The 10,687-nt window shown below is 43.3% G+C and overlaps 2 protein-coding genes and 1 long non-coding RNA gene across 3 annotated transcripts in view; 1 reads left to right on the top strand and 2 right to left on the bottom strand.

Annotated features, from left to right (window-relative positions):
• LOC107717320 (zinc finger protein 444-like) overlaps positions 1–1,679 on the top strand; it is a 3,783-nt gene extending 2,104 nt beyond the window's left edge. The window contains exon 2 of the mRNA XM_016524023.1: positions 1,402–1,679. Coding sequence (XP_016379509.1) covers positions 1,402–1,467 — 66 coding nt within the window. The 3' untranslated portion in view covers positions 1,468–1,679. The remainder of the gene's footprint in view (positions 1–1,401) is intronic.
• LOC107717303 (tripartite motif-containing protein 16-like protein) overlaps positions 1–10,687 on the bottom strand; it is a 30,978-nt gene that overhangs the window by 7,480 nt on the left and 12,811 nt on the right. The gene's annotated exons all lie outside the window — the stretch shown is intronic.
• On the bottom strand, positions 9,809–10,676 carry LOC107717324 (uncharacterized). The gene is made up of 3 exons (XR_001637305.1): positions 10,601–10,676; positions 10,041–10,136; positions 9,809–9,960 (listed from the first exon to the last, which is right to left on the bottom strand). It is a non-coding gene; the product is annotated as an uncharacterized LOC107717324 (long non-coding RNA).

Genomic DNA, 10,687 nt, shown 5'->3' with positions numbered 1-10,687 from the left:
ATTTGACGTGCCCCACTCCTGTCCGATCGAATTACCTCATAATTAAGATTGCCCACCCGCCGTGTGACCTCAAAGGGTCCTTGCCACTTGGCGAGTAATTTAGAGCTAGAAGTTGGGAGCAATACAAGCACTTTATCTCCCCATGCAAAATCACGTAATCTGGTTCCCCGATTATACAGCCGGCTCTGCTTGTCCTGGGCCTGTAACAAATTCTCCATAGAGAGCTGCCCCAATGTGTGGAGTTTTGTTCTCAGGTCCAGCACATGCTGAATTTCGTTTTTGCTATCCGAAGTTCCCTCCTCCCAAGCCTCTCTCAGAACGTCCAAAACCCCACGGGACTGGCGACCGTAAAGGAGCTCAAAGGGGGAAAACCCCGTGGAGGCTTGCGGGACCTCGCGCACAGTGAACAAAAGGGGTTCCAGCCATTTATCCCAATTTTTGGCGTCTTCGTGAACGAACTTTCGAATCATGGTTTTCAAATTGCGATTAAATCGTTCCACCTGTCCGTCTGTTTGTGGGTGATAGACGCTGGTGCGGACTGCCAGCCCACATGCCTTTGAGCAAGTTAGGCCCGCAGGATGATCCAGAGGCCTTTGTCGACCTCTTTGAGAGGACTGCGGAGGCATGTGGGTGGCCCCGGACGAACTGGCCGGTGCGCCTCATTCCGCTGCTTTCGGTGGAGGCACAAATGGCTGCACAACAGTTGCCAGTTCAGAACCTCCTGGTCTACGACGACCTCAAACGAGCCATCCTCCAGCTGGTCGACCTGAATCCCGAACAACACCGTCAGTGTTTCAGATCACTGGAGCTGGGGGAAAACGGCCGGCCCTTTGTGATGGCTCAGCAGCTCCGGGACGCGTGCCGCAAATGGCTGTTGGCTGGGGGAAGCGACGTCGACCAGACCGTCGATCGCGTGGTGCTAGACCTGGCCATTGAACTGGCGGAAGACCAGATGGTGGCGTGCCATGGGGTTGGCGAAACCCTGCCTTCTGTCTCTCTCTCCCCCCTTTACCTCTAAGCCTGTCCCTCTCCCTAGGTCCCGAGTGAATCTCCCACCTCGAGCGCAGCCCCGATAGAGGGGTGGTCCGGCACCGGAGTCCGCCGGACTGAGGACCCTCTCCAGGGGGGCGGGGCTGTCCAGGTCCCGAGGGAATCTCCCTCCAGGAGCCTCACACCGGTGGAGGGGTAGTTCCACGCCGAACCTGACAGCTGGCCTGAGGGTGCCGCCCAGGGAGGGCGGGGTCGACAGGCAGCAGTCCCGCCACAGCTCCCATTCCACCATTCTCTCCACTCCAATTTCCTGACCCACTTCCTGCCATTGGGACGGTGGGGAGGTCTGGGCCGGCCTGTTGGCGTTGCAGGGACCTAGGGCACTTTATTGATCGGTGTCCGGTGATGGAGGTGGGGACACTGATCCAGGTCCCGGATGCCCCACAGGCTGCCCCCGATCAAGCTGGCATGTACTAAATACCTGTGAGTATTAAGGGGGGTACTTATTGGGCTCTGGTGGATTCATGATGTAACCAAACCTCGATCCATCAAAGCCTAATTCAGCCGGAGGCATTGGATAAGAGCTGCGTGGTTCGGGTGCGGTGCGTCCACGGGGATGTGGTGAGGTATCCTTTAATGCTCCTAGCTATCCAATTTCGGGGTCAGAAGCATAAAGTGGAGGTTGCAGTTAACCCGAACCTCAGGCATCCGCTAATTTTGGGGACCAATTGGCCAGCTTTTAGTCATTTATTGGGGTATTTGTGTGTGGATGTCTCTTGGGGAAAAGAGAAGCGGGGAGGGAAGGCGGCTGTGCAGACGGGAAAGACGGAACCACGACTGACCGATTCTGCACCAGAGGAACCGAGCACTGCCGAGAGGCCAATCCTCACGGAGCGTGATGATATGGTGCTCTTGATGGAGTCCCGCAAGCGAGTGGATGACCTCCGCAAACGGTGAACTTGACGGAGATGACATGATGGCGGCGGCGTTATCGCTCCCTTCCCGGGTTTCGGCACCAGTGTAACAAGGTTCGTAGTAAGGAAGGAAGGAAGTAAACAAGGTTGGCGTTTGGAGACTCGTGGATGTTTATTTAATAACTCAAAACTCTAACAAAACAAAAGTAGCGCTTCCAGCGGGTTCACACGCTGCCAATGGCACAAATTCAGTTCCTCAGGTTTTCTCTTCCTGGCCGAGCGATGCCCACGAGTCTCCGTCTCTCTCTGCCTCCACGTTCTCCAGTCTGCCTTTTAACCGGTCTCTCCAGGTCAATTACTGCAATCAGACACAGGTGTTCATCAATTTGCACTTGACCTACTTACTCACTGCTCGTCTCCCGCCCTTCTCTCCTGCTGCAGACTTCGCTGAACCACGCCCCCCTCGCCACACGAGTATATCGCAAAAACCATGCAAAACACTACAGAGTGCATGCACACATCACGTGAAGTGTGTTCTTTCACTGCATGATTCAGTCTATTAAAAATATTTAGAATGATCACAAAATTCAAGATATGAGGGCAGAAAATGTATATATTTATATCATTTCATATAGTTAATATCACACAAAGAGTGCCGTTTTTCTTCTCCAAAAATTAGCATGATTACAAATGTGATATTGATTTTTTACAACAGTTCAATAAACAAGAAGTTAATATTAAGAGACTTACAATTTAGACACCATATCGCCTGTTCTTGCTCTATTTTGACAACAAAAATAATTCCAAATAAAGCCACAGCGCTGTTTTGCGTCTCTGAGCAACATGACGGTGTTTCGTTCCTGAATGAATCAACCGTTTAAATTATTTGGTTTAATTTCAATGACTCACTTATTAACAGTGACTTGCTGCCTCCTGCTGTCGGTTTTAATTTCACATTTAAAGTATCTTTTCATTGTTTTTTTATTAGAATTTCACATATCAGTATTCAACGTTTTATGTTTAATATATCAAAACATTATTTATGCATTTGTAACTGCAGGGTAAATGCATTCATGTCCTGCATTAAACAGTGTGTAAACGCATCTAAATGCCACTTCAGACGCAGCTTCTGTGTTTCCTCTGCACTGCAAAGATGAATTTTGTTGATACTGATTTCATTTGCTCGGTAACAGCCCAAATGTCATATTATTCTAATCCACTGATTAAACGTAAGAATTTGACTCATTGCTGATGCACACTTTTAGACAAAAATGGCTTTATAAAGGTAAAAATGCCCATAAAAGGTAAAAAATTACGTCTGGTAAGCGAATTTTTTATCTAATTAATTACATGATGTAATTAATTAGATTAAAAATTCGCTTACCAGACGTAATTTTTCAAACATCAAATTTGGCTGAGAAATTACTCCCAAAAGATAATTTAAAGTCATTGTTGTGTAAAGCATCAAACAGACATTACAAAAAGTAGCTTCAGCAAGAAATATTTTGTCTGATAAAATTTATTACATATACTCTTTTGGACCATGAGGGTGAATAAATGATGACACAACTGACCTATCGGTAAGCCCCTCCCCTCGAACGCAGACTAGCCAATGGCAGTCGAGTATCAGTTGCACGGGGAGCGGAACTCGGACATCTTTAGGTTTCAGCGCCATAGAGAAACATTGAAAGATCCAAAGCTCGTATCGATTTTATGGGGTTTATACGTCAAAAATGTAAAAACGATGTGCCTGGGGTACTTGTAACACTGATTCCCCCTTACAGAAAAACCACATGAATTTCACATGTTTTTCACATGTGATCACATGTGTCCATATATTATTTTCACATGTGATCACTTGTCCATATATTTTTCACATGTGATCACATGAAGACAACATGTCACCACATGTTGCAACATAAGAGCACATGTGGATCACATGTGGAAAATGTTTCCATGTGTTAATAGGTTTTAACATGTGGATCACATGTTAGCTACATGTAACAAATACACACGTTCAAGCTCAAACAATAACACACTCAAGCAAAATATCGCCTAATTATCATCATCGATAAAATCCCCAAAAATATCAAGATATTATTTTTTGTCAATATCACACACCTCTAGTCAGGACATGCAGACGTTTGTTTCGATCATCGACCTCAAATATGGGTTATCATCAGAAACATGTAAGTAGTAGCCTCATTACATGGCCACTCAATCTAATGTTAACCTATAAATGTGCGTTATTCGAGTGTTTGTGCGGAGTGTGGAAGCTGAACAGTAGCGCTCACTGCACGACCGGTGCGATCATTTGCATTTAACTTAAAATGCTCCGTCATTTTTGGTCATACAGATAAGAGCAATACATCTTTCGAATCTGTAAAAGCTCTATTTTCATTTGTGCGCACTCACAATAACAACAAAATGTTGTGCTTTTGTAAAATAATGAAAGCAAACAGGGTGCACTTTCTGCCATCTAGGTCTCTGTGAACTTCAACGCATTAATAATAATAATAATAATAATTATATATATATATATATATATTAACCGAAACTCCATGCTCCGTGCAATTCAAATGGAAAACAAATATTTGCTGATTATGTAATCCGTATGAAACGTGCACGTCCACTGTGGAGATGAAGAGTCAGTGTCGACTTCATCACTGCAGCCGAAAATACCGAAAACCCTAGTTTATCAATGAATTAGTATGATGTTAAAGCAGTCTTCTTGCTGTTTTTTTCCCTGAAACATTCATAATCATTACTTCTGCGGTGCTCTGGGGCAAACTTTATGTGTGCGCTTGAGCGCTGATGGGCTATAGGCAATTAAAAGCTCATTATTATGAATTATATGGTTAATTAATATAAATGTGCGATTAGTCGACTAATCGCTTCAAACGTACGACTATTAGTCGATCAGAAAAATAGTTAGTCGAGGGCAGCCCTATCATTTACATCATTTATAAAACTCTTCTTAATTTCAATTCTCTGTATGTATGTGCTGTACATGTGGAAGAATTGACAATAAAGCAGACTTGACTTATTAGGTTGTTTTTAGCTGCTATTTCTTTAAGAGCTGCCGCTGCTGAACACGTGACTCTGACACTCATCGTATTTTCTCTCAACTCTCATCACCTTTTCTGACCCATTTCAGTCTCTACTAATGAGCTGACGAGTTGAATCGGGTGTGTTAGATGAGTGAGACCGTGCTGGGCTGCTCCAGGACAGTTTTGAAAACCATTTCAGAGACATGTTCTTAACGTAACTCATATATAACATATTACATGCACGCACAGTTTTAAGGCAGCTTTAATCGCCTTTTTGGTAACTTCATGCCTTAACCGACCACGACATTGCATGCACGTAGTTTATTTCGCTCTTTGATATGAATTGATACAGGCTACAGCGCGCGCCGGTTTCCGCGCTTGTTTGACTCGCGCCTGCCGCTGAAGTGAAGCTGGAGCACGCATCTGAAACGTCTCCAGATTGATGTGATCGTAAAGACGCTCTGCGACTGTATAAATGCACTTCTTGTCAAGAAAAAACAGACAGAAACAGCAGTAATGAGTGGGGTGGCCAACCCTAGGCTCCACCCCTGCGTTAAATAATTTTAACGCGTTAAACTGAAAAAATTAATCGCCTGCGTTAACGCGCTAATTTTGACAGCACTAATATATATATATATATATATCAGTGGTGTGTGGTGGTGTTTTCTATAGGCCTATATATATGTCCCTGTTGTAGTAGATGTCCCAAAACGGGACCTGTAGTTGTGACGCATGCGTAAAGTTCAGTAAACAGAATCCATCGTACTGGCCGTGTGTGTTGTGGATTTATTACTACATGGTGTCAGAAGTCTTGATAAAGAAACAAAATAAGGACACTGGACAAACACATCTGATGCTCTCTTGACACCCGAAGTCAGTTTACTGAATGGCGACGAACTTTGTATTGTTTACATGATGTCTGAGAACGAAGGGCCAACTCGCACACACTCGGGAGAGTTTTCCAGTCAGCGCTCCTGACAAATTTGACTGTGCTGATGGCAAAGAGTGGCCAAAATGGTTCAGACGCTTCCAAAGATACCATGTCGCGTCGGGATTGAACAAGAGAGACAACTAATTCCAGGTCAATACTCTAATTTACTTCATGGGTGATGAAGCGGAGGATATTTTGAATGCTTCCACTTTAAATGCGGACGAAAAACTCAACTAGGCGGCGGTGGAAAAATGTTTCAATTATCATTTTGTGGGGAAGCGTAACGTTATTTTCGAGTGAGCCAAGTATAATATGCGTAAACTAGACTCCGGCGAGTCAGCTGCAGCTGATAGCTTTATAACAGAGGCCCATATCCTGGCAGAACACTGTAATTTTGGAGTTTTGAAAGATGAATTAATACGTGATCGCATTGTTGTGGGGATACGAGACATGGCACTTTCAGAAAAACTCCAGCTGGACTCTGATTTGACGTTGAGCAGAGCTATCAGTCAAGTGAAACAGAACGAGACCGTTAAACGGTAGCAAGCTATTATGCAGGGCAGCTCTCCACAGACGGATGAGAAAAGTGAAGTGGATGCACTTTCAGGACCAGTAAAAAGAAAACAGGCAGCATATAACAGTAAACAACAAGCAGGATACGCAATAAAACAGACAGAGAATGCATCCAGCACGAGTAAATGTTCAAAATGTGGCAGAACCCCTTCTCACAGTTGGAAAGAATGTCCAGCTAAGGATGAGGAAAAATCAGGATATGTGTCGATTTAACCAAGCTAAATGAGGCAGTATGCAGAGAGCGGCATATATTACCTTCTGTTGAACAGTCACTGGCCCAACTGAATGGTGCAACAATTTTTACCAAGCTGGACGCACAATCTGGCTTTTGGCAGATACCACTGGCACAAGAGTGCAGAGAACTCACAACATTCATCACACCATTTGGTCGATTCTGCTTTAATGTCCTACCTTTTGGCATCAACTCGGGTCCAGAACACTTCCAGAGACGTATGTCTCAGCTCTAAGAGGAAATAACAGGAGTAATATGCCATGCCGACGACGTGTTAGTATGTGGAAAAGATAAAGTCCAACATGAGGAGCGACTGACTGAGGTCCTTTCCAGAATTCAAAAAGCAAACCTAACTCTAAATGAGAAGTGTTCATTTGCACAGTCTGAAGTTTTGTTTGTAGGCCACAAAGTGAGTTCTGAGGGAATTGCACCAGATCCAGAAAAGGTGAGGGCAATTGTGGAGATGACTACACCTCAAAATGTGGCAGATGTTAGACGTCTCCTTGGCATGGCCACATACATGAATAAGTTCATACCCCATTTCACCGATGATACAAAACCACTACGTGATCTATTAGCCAAGCAGAACGATTGGATTTGGGGCAGTGTGCAGCAAGCAGCTTTTGAAAAGATCAAATCTGACTTGACATCAACCCAAGTATTTGCACAATACAAGCCAGACGCAAAAACAAAAGTGTCCGCTGACGCATCCTCTTTTGGATTAGGAGCAGTCCTTACCCAGATGCAGAATGACAAGGAATGGCGTCCTGTGGCTTTTATTTCACGAACTCTGTCTGAGACAGAACAGAGATATACCCAGGTGGAGAAAGAGGCGTTGGCAGTAACGTGGGCTTGTGAAAGACTCAACTCGTACCTGATTGGCCTCCAATTTACTATAGAGACAGATCACAAGCCACTGTTGGCCCTTCTGGGAACAAAGGCACTGGATGACTTACCCTCCAGGATTCAAAGATTCCGTCTGAGACTTCTGCGATACACATAACAACATAGTGCATGTTCCAGGCAAGATCTTAGTTACCGCAGATGCATTGTCAAGAGCCCCAATAGTCAGAGAACTCTCAAGTGAGGAAAAGGAGCTGGAAAGAGAAACACAAGTTTTGTAGATGTAATACATAACGGCTTGCCAGCGTCAAAGTCAAAGCTACAACAAATAGCGGAAGCACAGCAACAGGACAGGATCTGCAGGTAGTTGATGGAGCGATGTAAGATGGGGTGGCTAAGACAGGAGGAACTAAAAAAAGACATAAAACCTTACTGGATCCATCAAGGTGAGCTGTACATTGCTAATGGCCCCTTGATGAAAGGGCAGAAATGTGTAATTCAAGAGAAAATGCAGACAGAGATCTTAGCTCGGTTGTACAAGGGGCATATGGGAGTATCCAAGTGTAGGGCTCGGATAGAGTGTTCATCTCGCCTTATTCTGGGTCCGAATAAAACATCAGGTCAAGCACAGACTATCCTGTCTTTGAATTTAAATCTATATTTATTCACACCGGCTCTTGAAAACCTCTATGCCAACACACTTGCCCAAAAAAGTGCGGGGGCCGAATTTACGTGATATTAAAAGTGGGGGGGACACGTCCCCCACGTGATCTACGCCCATGTACTAAGTGTCTAAAATGCATGCACACAGTTCAGCTGAATGGTAAAGCGCATTTAAACTAAATGTACAAAGCAAACTTTGTACAAAGCTGAAATAACCTCAACATCAACAATGATTTTTCTGTCAATCAGATGCACGTAAAAGCGTTGTTTGTTACAATAGCAATGGTGGACTCCAGGCATATTTTCGGTGGAACGAAAAAAGAGCATTTTATTTAACATATTAACCCATAGCTAGGCTTTGGAATCAAAAATCGATTCCAATTCTGCAATCGGATACTTGTTATAAAAATTACAATTTCGATTCCTTTGTGCGCATTTTAATACGACTTTAAACCACTCAAGCACAAGAAGACTCATGCACAGAAACAGCTATTTTAAACTATTCAAGTCAATAAGACTCGTGTGCTGTTTTCTCTGCTGCACACACATCCAAGACGTGCGCGCAAAAAGCCGCCTCTCATACTGTATAGTGTGTGATACTGAACTGAGTCCTCTTCCATGTCTTTTTGCATTTGAAAGGACAAATGCACACAAAAATATGTCAAAATATCCTCGTAAACACAGTCGGTTATGTAAGTGAACGTAAACAGTTGTGAAAGAAAACACATGTGTAACAGTATATTGGATCTATGTAATATATTGGGTCCATGAGTCTCACTTGTGAAACAGACATTACATGAGACTGTTTAATACTCCATAATGCTCACATCGCCTCATTTTGGGTAAAAATACAAAAATAATAGTAACTTGAGTAGTTTTACTACTTATTTACTCTTGACTCAAGTATATTATGTTTCAGTACTTTTACTTGTACTCAAGTAAATTATTCATTAAGTAGCAATACTTTTACTTAAGTACAATTTTTAGTACTCTTTCCACCACTGCCCCTCAAGACACGTTCAGGTTTGGTTTGGTTTCTATACACTGAAGCATTGCTAATATACAGCCTGACTTCATGTTTGGGGTCTTCATGGTCAAATTCATCAATGTGTTACAGGCAAATAAAAATCACTTTTATCAGGTTTGAGGATCACCTGATCCAGTTTTGATGAAAGTTACACAGAATCAGTACTATCGAGTTCACTGATTTCACCCTGACTTAATAAATCAGAAGGAAAAATCTGATAAAAATTTGAAATGTTAGTGAAGTTTTGAACTGTTGGTGGCACTAGTGGTCTTTGACAGCTAAATATATCTTCCAGAAGAAAGAGCTCAGAGAAATGATTCCTAAGAGATTTCCAGAGCTGAAAGCCATTTGTAAGCGGCATCTCTTTCAGAAGAAGATGATCAGATGAGAGTCTGACTGATGATTATATAATAAGACACTCATGAAATGTTTTTCTGTGAGTCTCTGTCACAGCAGGATCTGCTCAAGTCCACTATGATCCTGTTCTTCTAGATCTCTGTTACCTGCAGGAACTGGATGTGATCCTGTGTGTGTGAAAGCTGCTCCAGCTCAGCGTCTCTCCTCCTCAGATCATTGATCTCCTGCTCCAGTCGCTCCAGTCGTCCTTCAGCTCGACTCACTGCAGTCTTCTCCTGATCTCTGATCAGCCGTATCAGCTCAGAGCGCCGTCTCTCAATGGAGCGGATGAGCTCAGTAAAGATCCTCTCACTGTCCTCCACTGCTGTCTGTGCAGAGCGCTGTTAGGACACACAGTGATTCAGGCTTCAGTGAGTCTGAACTGAGACTGAGACAAACTTCTCTTCTTCTCCAGACTCACCTTATGAGACTCCACAGCCTCTCTCAGCTGCTGAAGATCTTTCTCTCTCTGCTGGATGCTCTGCTGGAACGTCTTCTGTGTCTCCTTCAGCTGCTTCTGCAGGACAAACAGATGATAGTGAACGTCACAGAAAACTACTGGCACTAAATCATCATGTGAACAGATGAATCCAGTAAAGGTGGAGCTGATAATAGCTGCAGGTTCAAACTCCAGAAGTCATGATCAGTTACAATCATCATACATGAATTACTACAAGTGTAAGTATTATAAAAGTGAAACTGACACAGACGTAGAGCTTCACACTGACAGTGTTTCTGCATTTTGACTGATGGAAGTATATATTTATTATATGTATTATATGTCAAAGAACAGGTGAATAGTGTAATGAAAGCCCATTTTATGAAAGATTGTGTTGATAAAGGTTTACGGTTCATTTTCAGCAAAAAGTGAAACTCTTCTTGCAGCTGCTGTTAATTTCTGCTGCAGTTAATATGTGTGCCGATATAAACACTTATGAAAGTAGTGTCAGCAATACTTCATCAGTGTCTAGTTTTAAATACCTGCTTCTCTGTCCTCTGGTCTGCAGCTGAAACAATGTCATGGTTTTTATGTTCATTAATTGTACACAGCACACATATACATTTCTG

This window comes from Sinocyclocheilus rhinocerous, unplaced genomic scaffold (assembly GCF_001515625.1).
Source record: "Sinocyclocheilus rhinocerous isolate Xijiao unplaced genomic scaffold, SAMN03320098_v1.1 scaffold149, whole genome shotgun sequence".
Lineage (NCBI taxonomy): Eukaryota > Metazoa > Chordata > Actinopteri > Cypriniformes > Cyprinidae > Sinocyclocheilus > Sinocyclocheilus rhinocerous.
This window is presented reverse-complemented; position numbering and strand designations above follow the sequence as displayed.